The sequence below is a fragment of the Populus euphratica genome, unplaced genomic scaffold (assembly GCF_000495115.2).
Source record: "Populus euphratica unplaced genomic scaffold, PopEup_1.0 scaffold7.1, whole genome shotgun sequence".
Classification (NCBI taxonomy): Eukaryota; Viridiplantae; Streptophyta; class Magnoliopsida; order Malpighiales; family Salicaceae; genus Populus; species Populus euphratica.
Genome location: NW_011499871.1, coordinates 1,453,504 through 1,470,638, shown reverse-complemented (window position 1 = coordinate 1,470,638; position 17,135 = coordinate 1,453,504). Strand labels below are relative to the sequence as shown.

Here is a 17,135-nt window from a genome sequence, read left to right as displayed (position 1 = left end):
AAGCTTGTAAGCTTTTAGATACAGAGTAATACTCCATTTTTTAAAACAAGGGTTACAAAAAGAAAAGGTAGAGCTTCTTATTCAAAAACAATATTTTTCTATCTAAAAAATGAATTTTTTAGTTTTTTGACTTTGTACTGAATTTGAAAAACATATTCGAGAGGTTCTCCATTGTTTTTCAATTCAAGTTTCTCACTGTTCTAGATGAAGAAAAAAAACATGATTTTTTTTCTTTTATATACAAGCACTTTAACCATATAAAAGATGAAAATCATTTTTTTATATTTAATTAGCATCATAAGTTCAACTTTTATTGTAATTATAATGTAAAGATTTTTTTAGTTAATAATATAAGTTTTTCATGGTAATATTTAATTCGAATGAAATACAATTTACATTTATAAATAGATTATCACAAATATAAAATATTAAAATGGTTATTATAAATTATGATTTTTATTTTTTTAATGAAAAATAGTTGTATTCTTGATGTGTTTCATATATTTTTTTTTTAAAAAAAATTATTTCTATTTTCAACAAATGAACACATTTTTTTATATTTTTTTAAAGAAAATAGTTTTCTGTTATTGAATACACCTTAGCATGATCGATTACTAAGCTAATACATTCTAAGATAAGCCGGAAGCAAATTTATCCTTTGTTTTCTTAGTTATAAAAATACAAGTTTGAGTATGGGATAATTTAAATAAGGGAAGATTTAATTTCGATGAAATAAAACTTATATGAGAATATCTTTATCATTAACACAATGAAAAAAAGAAAGGAATAAAACAAATCAACGAATCATTTATCTTTTCCAATGATATCAGTCCGACATTTTAATTCTTTAATGAATTTCCAGCTGTAATTATTGGATTGTTCGTACAGAAGAACGGGCAAAGAAGAACCTTAAAATCTGAACAGTGTCTTACTCGAAGCAAGAAATGGCATGCAGTGTCGTGTCATGTCTGCTTTAACATGCGACAAGTCATGTAAAGTAAAAAACAATACCGTGTTCATATAAACATTTTTTGCCAGCAAACCACCGCACATATTTCATTTCCCCACATTTTCCCTTACTTTCCCGGGAAAAAGGTTGAAAAAAAGAGCAGTGCTGTCGAGAATCGGTCCAACTCATTCCCTCCCTCCCTTCGATACTTCCATTTTTATTGGGAACCACAGATTCTTAGATTTTAAACAAACCCCAACACCTAGTTTCTTTTAATCGTCCTCTTTTTCTGTCTTATTTCCTGTTTGTTTCTAAAGCAAGAAAAATGTTACATGTTTTATACTGCAATAGAAACCTCAAAGTTCTCCCAAAAAGGATAATAATAAGCTTCAAAACTAGAAGTCTCGTCGTGTATTGTCTTGGTTTAGTCACTATTCCGTGATTCTGATATTTGGTTTGTCTTGAAGTAAGTAGTTCCAAGGCTTTTGTTTGTTGTCTTAGATGTTGCTGAGGCTTGTTTAGGGCTTTTTTTCTGGGGTGAGCTTGTTTTGTGGTGTTTTGGTTTCTCGGTTTTAGTTTTTGAGGTTTAATAATGGCTGAAGGGTCAACAAAAGCTCGGTTAGTTCGCTGTCCACAGTGTGAATATCTCTTACCAGAGCTTCCTGACTACTCTGTGTACCAGTGTGGTGGTTGTGATGCTGTTCTTCGAGGTTAGTTTTGCTTTACTCTCCATCTGGCTTGATTTTGGTTTTGTTTGTTTTCTCCTCTCTGCTTGGTTGGTGAGAAATCAAAGGAAAGTTTGCGTTTTTGTAACTTCCATCGTGTTCCAACCTGTGAACAATAGCTTCAAAGTTTCAATTTTTGTAAGGTTTTTTCCCCTTGGGTACTTCTTTTAATGAAAGTAGGTGATTAAAAGGTCGATTTTTGGTGAAAAGGGGAGTTTGAATCGTTTTTTCTTGTTTTTATTCATGACACAGCGAAGAAGAAAGTGACTGTTAATGGTGGGATAATGGAGAAGTCTGGAATGGAGGGGGGTGAAGAGGGTTTTGGGATATTGGAGAGATTATCCGAGAAAGAAGGTGGTAAGGTAGGTAATGCATCTGAGACAGGGACGGAAAGTGATGGGATTATAAACAAAAGGAGAAAAGCAAGAATCTTTAAAGAAAGAACTGTGAATTTAGTTTATAGTCCTCTGTCGGAAGCAGAGAATAAAGAGGCTTTGGCTGCTAATAGCAACATAAATGTGAAGGAACTGGAAATGGGTTATCAAAGTGATGCGGATAAAGAAAAACCTGTGAAGCACCTGATTGATGACAGTATTTGCGGAGATAGTAATAACATGAACATGAATAGATGTGAGTCAGTTGATTCAAGTAGAGAGAAAGATATTCGAGAAACTCCTGCACAATTTAAGAGTTCTGCTGAGTTTTTGAGGCCAGCAAGGGTGATGGATCAATGGGTTTCAGATACAGAGGGTTTATGGGGAAGGAATCTCGGAACGTCTGTCAAACGAAGTAAATTTCCAGATTTTGCTTATCCTGACGAGAGACCTTCAAACTGTCGTTTGAGTTCCTCTCCTTATGAATCCAGCCAGCCTGTGAAGAATTATTACATTCCTGACAAAATTGCATATTTAGAACAGGATCGAGCTGAGCTTCTTAGGAAGTTGGATGGGTTGCAAGAGCAACTCAGGCAATCTTGTTCTGTGGGTGTGAAACAGAGGGAAAGGATTCCTATGGGCAGCAAAATAGCTCCTCCTGATCATTACCACGGTCGTGATGCTTACAATGGTTCGATGCATCCCTTGCCTACTGATAACCATGTTGCGAATCTCCCTTATTTTAAGCACTATGGCCGTGGACCTGCTCCCTATATGAGCAGTGATGACATGGATATGCAGAACTCCTACATTCCATCAAAGCATTCTGCAAATGACATGCCAGGTTATGCGGATCTATACCAGCAACAAACTCCCAGGATGCGTACCCATCAACCACCCCAACAATATTTGCATCAACCACTTCGTGGCAACTTTGCAGGGCAATATGTTGATTACAGTCATGAACCTTTCGTATCGTATCCCCATGAAAGCTTGCATCACAGACCTGCGTGCTCCTGTTTTCATTGCTACAACAAGAACTGGTGTTTTCCTTCACAACCCTCACCCATTACTCCTGGCAATATAAAATTCCCAATGACCTCAACTGAAACCAATTTCAGTCACCATGTAAATCCAGTAACATGTGGTCCGCCTTTTCATCATCCTCAAGCAAATCCCCCTGTATCGAGTTCACGGGATCCACAGTCACATCTAAGATGGCCAATTGATGTTGAATCAGATATGGATGGCTTTCCCCAGAGTCGTCCTAGAAGGGTGGTGATAGCCCGTGGAAATGAACAGCTTTGCTGTCCCGTAGCTGGTGGGGCCCCATTAATAAGTTGTTATAAGTGCTTTGAGTTACTGAAACTGCCTAGAAAACTTAAAGCAAGGGGGGAGAACCTACGAAAGCTGCAATGTGGTGCATGCTCAGCACTTATCTTGCTTGAAATAGAAAACAAGAGGCTGATTATTTCTGTTCCTGCAGAAAGCAAGCAAATATTGGTCGGGGCTGACAGTGCCTCACATGAGGTGTCTAAAGAAGTCTTCTTAAATTCTGATGGCTGTTTGAATGCTGTTGGTACAAATTGCTCTGATGTTTTTGATAATCCTGGGTATGAATTCCAGTCGGTAGATTTCAAAGATGTACTATCAGAAGAACAGAAGCTAAACCCAAGCAAATGTGAGAAAGGTCATGGCTTTACTTTGTCATCTTCTATTATTTCTGAGGATGAGGAGAACCTGGATAGCATGGTTGTTCTGAGAGATTATTCTTATGCTGCTGAGCTGCCCATGAAAGATAAAGTGCCTTCAACATTTCAAAGCTCACCTACCCAAGATCATTCTGGTGATGTCTTATCTAGTCACGCAGGAAACAAATGTGATAAAGGAAACAGGGTTGGATGGACGGATCAGGAGAATGTAATACTTGAGAAGAGTATTTCTCGGCAGAGCTTTGTGAACGATGTCTCAATGGCAACTGAAGTGGGAGTTCCTTTCAATGAGTATCTAGATACCAGTGTATCTCAAGACTCTCTGAAGGTAAGCAAAGAAGAAGATCGGTTGAGGAGCAACAAGGGGACTGAACCATTCCTGGTGGGTTTTATTAAAAAGAGCTTCAGGGATTTCTCAAGATCTAATCAACACATGCATAATGAAAAACCCAACGTTTTAATTAACGGGAAACCTATTCCAGATAGCCTGGTCAAAAGGGCTGAAAAGCTCGCTGGGCCAATTCAGCCTGGAGATTACTGGTTAGTTTTTGCTTTCTGTTGCATCTTGTTTGTTGCGTTACTTGTGCATGCAACATAGTGCTCGTAAACTGTAAATGATGCCACCCTGCTGACAGCAAAACATTAGTGTTGTAAGTTAGGTATCTGTGTTTCCCTTATAGCATACTACAAAATGGCTCATGAGTGGCTGGCTAAGACATCAAAATAAAATGAAGATGGAAAGAGTACCATTTTTTCTGTGCTTACATATTTACAGCACCTCTATAATCCAAAATTGGTAGCTGGGTAAATTATCATGTACAAGATGTTGAGGATTTTTCTTTACAATAGAGCCAAGTAGTGTCCGTTTGTTGCTTCTTCTTGTCAAAGCATGAATATGAGAGATTAAATGGCCCTTGTTTTTCATACTCAAAATGCTAACATTTGCCCTGAATCTGCCTTTACCAGGTATGACTTTCGAGCTGGATTTTGGGGTGTGACTGGACAACCTTGCCTTGGCATTATTCCTGTGAGATCAAGATATCATTGGTTTGGATATTTCTTTTTTTGATGACACCCTTAATATTTCCGCATGACTAACTGTCTTTGCTCTCTTGCAGCCTTCCATTGAAGAATTTAATTATCCCATGCCACAAAATTGTGCTGCTGGTAACACAAGTGTCTTTGTTAATGGGAGAGAGCTGCATCAGAAAGATCTTGACCTACTTTCCAGTAGAGGACTGCCAATCACGAGAGAGAAGTTCTACATCGTCAAAATTTCCGGGAGAGTTTTTGACGAGGATACTGGCAAAGAGCTAGATAGCCTTGGCAGACTTGCCCCAACGTAAGTTCCACTTTTACCACAACTGCATACTAAAGACTTATACAATGCTTTATAGTATGTTATATAATATATTTAAGGAAAGCCAAGAGTACATATAAGTTCAAATCTACAAGCATGTAAAATAAAATTTATAGCAAACATGTTTTCAATATAAATATAATAATAAAATTCTAGAAAGCATATTAAATATATATTCAAACTTGTAATTAATATCAAATCAAAGTTTTAACATGTATACTAATAATAGAAATATCTATGTTTAAATTAAAATCTATGTTTAAATTAAAATAAAATAGGATATTTACTTGTTGAAGCACTTTAAAGTAATACAACTTTTGTTATTGTTAATGATGAATTCTTTATCCTTAAGGTTTTATTATTCCTCATTTTGTCTTCAAAGATTTCAACAACACCATTTTAATTTTAATGCCTTCTAAATAAGATCTTTGATCCAAAATAAAATGAAAACAAAGCATGAAAAGAGAGTAAAACACTATAAAATATAGAAAAAACTTGTGTAAAAATCTTAAAAGTTCAAGAATTAATTCTCACCATTACAATAAACTTAAACTCATCCCGAGCACAAGTCAGGTCGGTGCGCAGGTTGGTTTAAGTCTAAAACTCACTTTTTTTAGGATCTTTTTTTATCTAAAAGCTTGGGTGCTTTTTGGATACAATTTTAGCTTTCCAACTTTCTACTTTATAAACACCAAGAGAGTTTTTTTCTTTTTTTATAACCGTGGGTGTACGGGGTCAACTTACACGCATTTTAATTAATCTCTGAGGTCTTAAAATTAATGACCATGCAAGCTTTCAATAGCTTTGAGGTTTATAACACTTGAACTGGAGACCGATAGAGAGACACCAAGAAAGTTATGGTTTTTTTTTTTATGTGGAATAAATTTGAGATGAAGTTCTTTTAAAGAGTTATTAGTTTTAGAAAAGCATGCCAATCAATGATTATTTAAGATGTATTTTTTATTCATCTATAATTTATTTAAATTATATTAATGTTATATTTTAAAGAGTTTATGTTGAGATTAAATTTTAACAAAGTTTTAACATGAAAATTGAGTGATGCTCACTTTTATTTTGGTGTCAAATGTTTTCATTAACCATGTTTTACTAAATTTTCCAACACAGTAGAAACTCAAACAGTTTGTTCTGTAAGCAGAATCATGGATATCGAACTCTAAATGATTCGATATCATATGGACAATATGATAAAGTCAAGTTTAAAAAATGCCACTCCTAAAAATTGGCCCAAAATTTGTGATTCTTGTAAATAAAAAGCAATTAATTAAAACCAGTCACGAGAAGATTCGGAAACATATATGTCAATCAACTTTGCCTGCCTCTTCTCTTCAAGGTCTTGCCGTTGTGGTTATCTGGAGAGTTTTTATCATGAATGCTATCGCTTATGTTCGCATCATGTGCCTGGACTGTCAAAAGGAAGAGAAGGAACATATTGTGAAATCTGTTGCTGTGTTCTATAAGAACGAAATATCAACTCGAGTATGTCTGAAAACTAAAGGAAGGAAAATTTTCATTGGTTTTCTTGTAGTTGACACTGCTTGGTTTTCGTTTCTGCCTTGCCTTGATCAATATGCATAAAATCACCATCAAAAGGCCCATGGCCTGAAATGTTGGAAGTGTAGAATACTTCTTGTTTGGCAGCTCACGCTTTTTACTAATTACATTTGCTAGCTTTCAGGAGACTGGATCTCAATGTATATTGATGCTAACTGATTGCTGACTGTTTTGAACAGAGTTGAGAAGGCTAAACGTGGCTTTGGCATGAAGGTTCCAAGGAAGCTTTGTAATCAAGGACCTTGATCAGTTGGGGATTATGAGGTCATCAACCCTACATTATTTGCAGGTGTGCTGTTTTGTTGATATCCTGAGTTGTCTTTGTCCTTGCAATGCCAAATTCATCCCAATGTCTACACGCAACATGGTATTCGTGAAGTCTTCGTGTACATCCCAGTATGTAAAGATGGATGCCTTTCTGTTTATTGTCAATGGTCAGGAATGCAAGTTATTCAGAAAAAAAAGGCTACAGGGTTTAATCTAATGAATCATTAAATACTTGAATAGTTCCATTCAGAAGTTAATGTATGTTTAGCAGGCAGATTAGGGCATAGGCACATAGGCATACTTTATGTCCCTGTAGGAAGGTGGTCCATCATTTGTCAACTGAAAAGTGAAAACAATGCTACTACGATAGGATTAATAATATACTTGCTACTGTAATGCTTTTAATAAGATTTTGAGGATTCTTTACACAGTAACCACTTGATGCTTTCGGCTTTAAAATCACGTGCTGCTTTATTTGGATAATTAGCACAGGAAAGAAAAAGGAAGAGGTAAGTAACACAGGATGAAAAGATTATAACACAGTTTATGTTGGAGTATGTGGTGTGCCATAATAGCAATATTATAATAATATTATAATAATATCGTGTTTTAGAATCATGATATTAATTATAATTTTATTGTGATTCTAAAAGGTAATATTATTATAATGTTAATGCTGTATAACAGTGATATATAATTAAATATTATAATTCTTAATCTGATATTTATTACCAAATCATTTTAAGAGACAACTAAACATTTTTGAAAACAGGTTGGACAGCAGCCAAAATAATTTAATCCTTTTGAAAAATGATCGGATTGTTTTAGTTATTGTTTAGTTGTGAAAAAATTGTGTTTTAAGCATAAAAGGTTTATAAAATTAGTTTTTGTTAATTTAAAATTTATTTTATTTTATAATTTTAGAGAATTAAAAATATTATAATTTTAACAAAATTTAATTTGAGTTTTCTCTCTGTATAAACTATATCTAAAATTTCATCCTATTTAAAAAGACATGTAAAAAATAATAATAACCTCAATTAACAAATTCTCATGTTTCATAACCAGAAGTATCCCTATGAAAAAAAAATACATTTTAAATTAATAAAAAAATAATTTAATAATATAATATTCAAGTAATTCTAAAATATAAAAGTATGAAACATTTATTATCTATTTGGACTCATTATTATCTTAATTGGATTTGGCTTCTACATATGCCTAACTGATCTAAGTGACCTTATTCTCTGTCATAATATCATCAAAAGTTAATCACTTGTAAAGGTTATCAAGTCCAGTGCGACAAACATATAACCACGGGAATGCAATGATGTGAACTTCATTTTCTTTCTTAGTATTACAAAGATATTATGTAGACGCTCGACCCTCCTTTAGTTTGATACTAATCTAATATTAATAAAATATTAAAGTTAAATTAAAAGATCAATATATAAAATCTAACATTTAACATTTTATAATTATGAAAAGATTTTATTGCTTATAGGATTTTGAATCCACTGGGCATATTGTTCATACTACATGTATCTAGGTGATGGAACTTACTTAGAATCTGGAGTAATAACCTAATGTGTGATACTTATGTATCAAATTATATACTTTTTATTTATAATAATGAGATGTATCTCTATAAATATCTCATTTCTCTATGTATTCCACTATAATATATAAGTTTTATGTTGCCTTAACTAGTTGTAATCATCATTTCTACCCTGATAAGTTATGGCGTGCAATGCATTACCAGTGTCGATGTCGATTAGACTGTGTTGTTTATAGCCAAACTGTTGCATTATCCTATTTGGGCAATGTAACTTGATCATCTTAAAAAATATCAGTGAGATTACTAATATCCATATGTTCATCCTGCTACTGCAAACTGCTGTAGCAATTGTCAATTTATCTTCCGAGTAAGGTGCCCATATGACCTGTAGAATATCAATTTTTTAAATATTAAACAACAATAATTTCATAGTCTGGACATTCATTAAAGACAATCGAGGTAATTAGGGTTTGCTCATATAAAGATGTTTCCTCGACTACAACTGTTATTCAATAAAAAAAACCTTTTTAATTAGTTGTGACAATAACAAACATTTAAAGTCTTAGATAATATTTCTCTCTTCATACTTATAAGGTTAACAAATATCTCCCAACTTGTTTGTCCTATTTATACATGTAAGACATAGATATTTGTACAAAATAACAAATCTCCACCTATACATGGGATGACATCAAAATCCTTCACGTTGATCAGGTAAATTAAATACACACATCTAAAGTTGTCGTGTTTTTAAAACATGATATTTATTAAATGTTGTGCTTCTCAAACGTGACATCTATTTTATCGCTCTTAAAAAACATGACAATGTTAAAGTGTATTATTTTATCAAATCTTTTCCAAACGGTGCTATAATTATTACATTTATTATACTAATTTTTTTAATAAAAAATGTTTTATTTCACTGTTTATGATATATGGATGAGCAAATTATTCTTTAATCCTTGGGTTTTAAATATGATCATAACTTAGTCCTTCATTTTTTAGAATTTACAACTTAGTTGACTGTTAGTCTCTAATTCTTATATATATAAACAAGAGTCAAATAAAAGGGACTAAGTTATAATAGTATTCAAAACCAATGGACTCGAAACAAACAATCCAGATAGCCCTTTTATTTGACTCTTGGTTTCAAATACTATGAAACTTAGTCCCTTTTATTTGACTACATAAACAACAGTCAAATAAAAGGGACTAAGTTATAATAGTATTTAAAGCCAATGGACTTAAGAATAATTTATTCTACCTGGATAGCTTGTATCGCTGTCTTCTCACCTGCAAAGCTGCCCCATGGACTCATGGAGGGTGGGGGTGGGCCCATTACATCTACTATAATATTACAGTGCAGCTCAATCTAAAGAAATACCAGAGTCGCTAAGTGTTTTTGTTTGAAAATCCTCTTCTTTAGGCTTTGGTGGTTTGCTTGAACTTTAGGGTAAATCTGCATCCTTTGCGGCGACATAAATTCTTGTAGCAGAAAGCTCTCCAATTCAATTCGGATGAAAGCTTAGCTGTATAGCTGTCATATAATCAACAACAAATATCATATTCTTCTTTTAAGAAAGAATAATAATTATTTTTATTTAGAAATACATTAAAATAATATATTTTTATTCTTTTTTAAATAATTTTAATATCCACAAATTATAACAATAAAGAAAACATATAAAAATTTAATTATTAAAAAAAATTAATTTTTTTTACAAAATATCATTTAAAACACAAATAAAAGCAATGTAGATTTGCATTCTTTATTTAAAAAAAAAACTTTGGAACCCCACACGCCCACTTTCCCATAATAATTACTTGTCTATTTAAGAAAAAGAATCATTAACTACTACACCTTTCCAATCATTAACTATTTTAATCACAAATCATTCACCATTATTACACAATCACTTTCAATGGGGGCTTCAAATTTTGATTTTATTAAAATAAAAAAATGGACTTAACCAGTGACCATATTGTCGTTAACGCCCCACTTCTCTCAAGACAAAAAGAAAGTGTTTTTTTAAGACCCATGAGATTAGTCATAGTGTGCGTAAACTGGCCTGAACACTCACGTTAATTTAAAAAAAAAAAAGTGTTTTCATTTGCCAATTGCCACACTTGGAATGGTAAAATCACCCTTTCAGATATTGCGCTGGGTTACATACCAGAGTTAAATAATTTTTTTTAATTTCACAAAAAAAATATTCCGGACATGTGAGGATTTTTTTTTTTGAAAAATATGTATTCTTTTATTTTTTATTATATTTTTTTTTAAATATTTTTTCTAATTTATTTCTTATTCAATATTATTAGGATTTTCTTGATTTTTATATATATAAAAAGTTATAATATTATTTTGTCAAGTAAAAATATAAATAAATAAAAATTGAATATTTTAGCTGTCTCCTTATATTTATAGTGTTTTTGATCTTTAAAAATTTTAACTTGTAACAAACCCACTTGTTATTCACTCTCGTTTATATCAATTGTTATTAGATTCTAGCGACCCTTGTTGATTATTTTCTCTTGTCATATGCTTTAAAATAATCATTATTGAAAGAGGTTTCAAAACACACAATGTGTTTGGGTTAAAGTGCGTGAAGAGGTTTCTTATTGGAAAAAATACATCCATGAGCTAGTATGATATATGGAAATAACACGATGTGCTTGTATTGAAGGGGATGAGGAGGTTCCTTATTGGAAAAAAATACATCTATGATCTAGTGTATTATTTTCATATATGAAAATTATTGTCATTTAAAATCCTAATGGTGAGATTTATACTAGGGTGACTTATACAAAGAAGTTATGTTAGGGATCCATGATAAGTTGGCTTGCACAAAGGTGTTAGAGATCCATTTTGTGATAACTTACATACAAAAATGATATTTTTTATGGAAAAAAACTTTTAATTGAAGACTGAATATGAGGACGAGTTTCTTTTCATCTGGGAAACTAACGCAAGAGCTTTTTTATGAAAATATATATTTTTTATTCTTTATTATGATTTTTTCTATATTAAAAGAGAATATCTTTCCTAGTTTGTTTTTCTATTTTTTTATATTAAAAGAGAATATCTTTCCTAGTTTATTTTTTCTTATTCAAAGGGAATATTTTTCCTATTTTATTTTTTCTTATTCAATGTTATAAGAGTTTTATAGTTATTTCTACATAAAAAATTGCAATACATTTTTTTGGTAAGTGAAAATATGAACAAATAAAAATTGAATATTTGGAGATTTTGACTAGTAATAAATTTTTTATTCTTTGTTCATGTTTAAATTAAAAACTATTTGATATTGTTATTAAATCTAACCTAATGGTTTAATGTAAACTTTTTGATCTAACTTTTTGCTCAGCTTATATTTAAGATTAAATAATGTAGAAGTTGAATCAAAGTGACATAGCTAACAGGGTCAGTCTAAAGACAATCTGATCAATCAATAAAAAAAATATAAAGATAAAATTGAAAAAAAAAGATGAAATTGATAAAAAAATATTTTTTGACCCAATTTCTTACCTATCTTGAATATAAAATTAAATTATATAAAAGTTGTCATGATATGATTCAGTCAGTTTGGTTAATCTAGGAATAACTCAATTAATTGATAAAAAAATTTAAAGATAAAACTAAAAAAATAAAATTAATAAAAAAAACCTCTCGATTGAATTACTTATTTAGCTCGAGTTTAAATTTAAATTTTATGTAAGTTGTTTTGAAATGATCCAATTAACTACTATTAAAAAGAATATAAGAATGAAATTTAAAAAAAAACTAAAATAAAAAATAAATAAAAAAAGAAACACATGAAGTAATACTTTGCTCATTCATTATCCTAATAAATGCGAATATCAGTATGAGAAAAAAAAAAGTTCTATATTTTTTTGTTTTGAAAACACTATTTTGTATACAAATTATTTGCTCAATATCTTTTTAGAAAAAAAAACACTCAGATTTTGTGTGCTTAAATTGATTTTCTTTTGTAACTTGAAGTATCCATCACTTTAATCAAATTTATTTATTTTTTGATAACTGAATTCAGTATTTTTTTAGAAGTAAAAGAACAATAATTGAAGTAAAGTATGACTGTCCATAAGAAAATTATTGAGGAAAAAGAAGAAGAAGATAAGTGAAATTATAAAGAAAAGAATAAACAACTGCCAGCTGACAACCCCATCTTCTGGTTTTCACCTTCTCTGTTAATTTGTACTAACCAATCTTGTCTTTTCCCTCTATTAACTTTGCTTATGTTATAAAAAACAGTCTTCAATGTCGGTCACTTACTTTTAGTTGATCCACTTCACCGTCTTCTTCTTCTTGAATACTTGTATTACTGCCTGACACTTCCATTACTAAAGCTCGAGATCTTGATCATATCAAGGGAGCTTTAGAAGAAGCAACAAAGATCAAAGCAGAGTAGCAAAAGCAAGCAAATGAAGTTAATTTGGAGGCTAAAGTCCCTTGATAAGTACAACAATTGGATATTCAAGCTAGCAATTACAGTTCTCTTGTTGGGTTTTGCTTTTAGATTCTTTTTCTATCAATCTTCAAGTTTTGAACCAAATATAGAAACCCCTTTTGTTGATAGCACTGAATTGTCAAAGGAACCTGTTCCTTCTGTTGAGATTCCAAAACCACCACCACCTGTTACTGTTGATATTCCAAAGCCACCTGCTTCCGTGAATACTTCTCTATCTTCCGGTGTACAAGAACACGAAGACGAGACATCTCAAGAAGGTAACAAATTTAACAAATTTGGGTTGTTTTGTTCTCGAATAACTTTTCTTTTTCCGTTTTTTTCACGCAATGTACATGAAAATTAGATAAGCTGGGAGTAAAGAGACTATGCTTTTGAGAAAGTTATTCATCATTGAGTGTACTCTGAGATCCAAGCACAGAAAAAAGTTTGTGATTAGCAAGATTGAAACTTTTGGTGGGTTTTGTCAGGGTTCGGTTGTTACTATACAAATTGTTGGAAATAATTATGGGTGCTTTCGTCTAGTATTGCATGGTTAATTGCTCTTTTTTGTTCAATTAAGTGCTCATTGGTGTTGTTCAGCTGCGGGTTTGATAAATGAATCTATTAGTATCTATTTTGAAGATTAATGCCCCTTTACTTTCCATAAAATCTCTCACCACAGATTTTATTGAGACTGAGCTTTGGTTTTACAGAACTTAATGATGGAAAGTGTGATCTTTTCACTGGGGATTGGATTCCCAATTCATCCGGACCAATGTACACAAATGCCACTTGCTCCTTGATTGAAGGTCATCAGAATTGTATGAGGAATGGACGACCAGATTCAGGCTATCTATTCTGGAGGTGGAATCCGCGAGACTGTGAGTTACCTCCGTTTGATGCTCAAAGTTTTCTTGAGGTGATGAGGAATAAAAGATGGGCATTGATTGGTGATTCAATATCCCGCAACCATGTGCAGTCGTTGCTATGCATTCTCTCAACAGTAAGTTTTGGGGCTGGTTAAGCACTTTGAAGTTTGAACCTTGGCTTTGGACAGTTGAACCACATTTCACATTTTTCCTTGCTGCGCCATTCTGATTTACTAGAATATTTATATAGAGTAGAATAAACATGTAGTTAACCAAAGAAGAATTGACACCAATAAACTGTTTTAGTTTCAGTGTTTTATATCCTAATGAAATCTTTATGCTATGGTTTTTGGGACGATGCCAAGATCCATTAATGCTTAGATGGTTGATGGTTTGCTTAATTCTGTTTCAGTTTGAACAGGTTTTTAGGGACATTCAGATCCTTGTTTTTCCCAACTAATCTGTTCTCATTAATTTCCCTTTAGCATGTGGCCTTTCCTAAAAATCTCATTATATCATTGATCTTGGTGTCAACAATTGATCTCCTCTCTGGGCTGCTGTTATATCTTGTATTTGGGTATTTGGTAGCTTTGTCATTGCCTGACATTATCTTTTGTTTGCTCTGTAATTGAGCACCATTGATTCTTCACCTTCATTCTTTTATGAATGCTATTGAAATTATTAAATAGATAAGCATTTATCATGAGTGTTTCTGCATGTCCCATACTGTCCTTGACTCTCGGTGGTTTATATTTGTGTATTCATTATGTTATCATGCTCTGTCACTGGATTCTGGCTTGTTCAGTGAATTTAACAAGATTATTATGGTGCTTCACCAGCCAAATCATAATGAACCCAGTGCTTTTTTTTTTAGCCTATGAGGTTGTTTTACTAACTAGTGCATGCATAATTTACTCTGCTTCATGTTAGTTTTTTAATACCAACCGTGTTGTTATAAATTATAATGCTTCTGCAAATTGCATGATGTACCACTTGAAAGTTATCCAAAGAATTTGACGCGCACACACACGCATGGGCCTTAAAATGTTGGCTGGCTAAGGAGAAGCAATTCATCACGTTTCCAAGGTGAATGTTAATCAGAATTGATTTCCTAGTTAGACATGTCCAAAATGTACTAGGAGTGTGCAGTCTTCTTGGAAGATGCCTGGAGTTTCCTCTAGTCATTAGAACTCTTGTCTATCCTAACACTTCAAAAGTTTCTGTCACAATATGGTAGTGCTTGAAATATAAATTTCCCTGAATCGTTTCTTGCCTTTTTCAGTCATCACAACACATTTACGCTCCACAACCATTTTTACTATGAAATCTACCGTTACCCAGTACCTCCATCACAGTACTGCACTCTTGAGAGGCAGTATGCTTTACTTTGTCACTTTTACTGTCACCTAAAATGTTCCTTTTGCTAAAGTAATAAGAGCATGCTATGCTATGTGAACTTTTGTTGAATGAGGGCACCATAAGTGTACCAATTCTTTTGGTGATTGTAGTCATCAAAAAGAGGCAAAGGGAATTAAGAAGCTTATTAGATTGAACTATATGGTCCTGCAGGTTGAACAAGCAGTTGAAGTTTACCACGATGAGGAGTACAAATCCAAAAGATGGCACTTTCCTTCTCACAACTTTACCATGTCAAACATCTGGTCTCCTTTCCTTGTAAAAGCTGCCATCTTTGAAGATAATAATGGTGTTTCATCATCTGAAGTTCAGTTGCAGCTTGACAAACTTGATACGAACTGGACAAATCTCTACCAGAGCTTTGACTACATGATAATCTCTACTGGAAAATGGTTCCTCAAAGCTGCTATCTACCATGAGAATGACACAGAAGTGGGCTGTCATATATGTCCTGGAAAGAACCTGACAGAGACAGGATTTGTCTTTGCTTATGAGAAAGCCCTGAGATATGCAATGAACTTCATTGCAACATCCAAACACAAGGGATTGATCTTTTTCAGGACATCCACACCAGATCATTTTGAGAATGGAGAATGGCACAATGGAGGGAATTGTACGAAAACAACACCAGCTAAAGAAGGTGAGATTGAATTGAAGGACTTGAACAAGATTCTGCGTGCGGTTGAATTAGCTGAGTTTGAGAAGGCATCTGCGAAAGCTGCTGAAAATGGGGTAAATCTTAAACTCCTCGATTTCACAAATCTTTTGTTATCAAGACCTGATGGCCATCCGGGTCCATACAGGCAGTTTCATCCATTTGCGCAGGACAAAAATGCGAAAGTTCAGAATGATTGTTTACATTGGTGTTTACCTGGGCCTATTGACTACTGGAATGATGTGATAATGGAGATGGCTGTAAATGGCTGAGAAGATTAGCTAGAAGTAGATGATTAAAACCTACCATATTCTTCTACATTTTCTTTGGTTATGTGAGCATTGGGAGCTTGTGTATATGTGCGTCTTCATTGTCAATTACATTTGTCACATATCTGGCTTTACCTGGAGTTCATCAACCATTCAGCCAGCAGATTTTTTCAGCTATTGAGACTGCGGAGAAGGAGATAGTGAAGAAGGAGATAGTCAAGCTTAATTTTAGCCCATGTTGTTTGCATCTATAATTTTTCAGATTTATTCACCATTGCTTCATATAAGATTTCCACTTCTTGATATTCGATCAAGGGTCTCCTTTATATATATATATATAATTTTTGTTTATTATATGGCAGTCAAGTGTTGTCTTCTTGTCGGTGCACGTGATCCAATCACTTGGAAGTAAAATTAAGGGACTAAGATTAACTATTTGAAAGTTGAGGTATTGATCTAAATATGATGTCAGATGTTATACCTAGCAAACTCGTGTGCCCTGTAAATTATGAGGTAACTTTGACCAATGGTGGTGTAATTTTTTGTGAATTCATTTAAGTTGTTTATATATATATATATATATATATATTATTAATTAAAAAATGGTTTATTAGAGATAATTTTCTACTTAAATAATATAGTTCTGACTTCTAACTTCTAATCAAAACGTTACTCTACTTTTGGTTAGCACTTAAAGTTAAAAAATTTTACTTTTAATTTAACGATTCTAGTTCATGTCATCTTCTTTCTTGAAGAAATTACTTGGAGTAGTTTTTTATATAAATTTTGAATTTCAATAATTTTTATCACAAGTTATTTGTGAAAAAATAATCTTTTAAATTATGATTGAAAGTAAAAGTTAATTTTCATACGGAACAATGCTTTATGTATTAAATTATCAATTTATACATAGGCAAAGTAAATAAAGATAAGATATAAA

At 32.5% G+C, this 17,135-nt stretch overlaps 2 protein-coding genes across 5 annotated transcripts; both read left to right on the top strand.

The window, feature by feature from the left end:
* The first annotated feature begins 976 nt into the window (after window positions 1–976).
* Window positions 977–7,396, top strand: LOC105127357 (uncharacterized). Of its 3 annotated transcripts, XM_011028620.1 has the most exons (6): window positions 1,643–1,659; window positions 1,763–1,812; window positions 1,927–4,300; window positions 4,724–4,787; window positions 4,879–5,102; window positions 6,872–7,396. In XM_011028620.1, exons 3-6 carry the CDS (start codon window positions 1,959–1,961, stop codon window positions 6,936–6,938), a joined length of 2,697 nt encoding a protein of 898 aa, XP_011026922.1. In that variant the 5' UTR covers window positions 1,643–1,659; window positions 1,763–1,812; window positions 1,927–1,958; the 3' UTR covers window positions 6,939–7,396. The 3 variants fall into 3 exon arrangements, with proteins under 3 accessions (XP_011026920.1, XP_011026921.1, XP_011026922.1); XM_011028618.1 differs by lacking the exon at window positions 1,763–1,812 and having other exon boundaries at window positions 977–1,659; XM_011028619.1 differs by lacking the exon at window positions 1,763–1,812 and having other exon boundaries at window positions 979–1,659; window positions 4,727–4,787.
* Window positions 7,397–12,703: 5,307 nt separating this feature from the next.
* On the top strand, window positions 12,704–16,549 carry TBL23 (TRICHOME BIREFRINGENCE-LIKE 23). 2 transcript variants are annotated; one of them, XM_011028616.1, is made up of 4 exons: window positions 12,704–13,264; window positions 13,700–13,989; window positions 15,425–16,003; window positions 16,075–16,549. In XM_011028616.1, the coding sequence occupies exons 1-4, from the start codon at window positions 12,961–12,963 to the stop codon at window positions 16,120–16,122; spliced, it is 1,221 nt and encodes a 406-aa protein (XP_011026918.1). In that variant the 5' UTR covers window positions 12,704–12,960; the 3' UTR covers window positions 16,123–16,549. The 2 variants fall into 2 exon arrangements, with proteins under 2 accessions (XP_011026918.1, XP_011026917.1); XM_011028615.1 differs by having other exon boundaries at window positions 15,425–16,549.
* The last annotated feature ends 586 nt before the right edge of the window (window positions 16,550–17,135 follow it).

What these genes read in the sequence shown, in the direction of transcription:
- TBL23 (XM_011028615.1), top strand. Translation starts at nt 12,961, where the DNA reads ATGAAGTTAATTTGGAGGCTAAAGTCCCTTGATAAGTACAACAATTGG. An exon ending in AGACGAGACATCTCAAGAAG is followed by an intron (nt 13,265 to 13,699) that starts GTAACAAATTTA and finishes TTGGTTTTACAG; the next exon opens with AACTTAATGATGGAAAGTGT. An exon ending in TGCTATGCATTCTCTCAACA is followed by an intron (nt 13,990 to 15,424) that starts GTAAGTTTTGGG and finishes ATGGTCCTGCAG; the next exon opens with GTTGAACAAGCAGTTGAAGT.
- LOC105127357 (XM_011028618.1), top strand. Translation starts at nt 1,542, where the DNA reads ATGGCTGAAGGGTCAACAAAAGCTCGGTTAGTTCGCTGTCCACAGTGT. An exon ending in CTTGCCTTGGCATTATTCCT is followed by an intron (nt 4,788 to 4,878) that starts GTGAGATCAAGA and finishes GCTCTCTTGCAG; the next exon opens with CCTTCCATTGAAGAATTTAA. An exon ending in CTTGGCAGACTTGCCCCAAC is followed by an intron (nt 5,103 to 6,871) that starts GTAAGTTCCACT and finishes TGTTTTGAACAG; the next exon opens with AGTTGAGAAGGCTAAACGTG.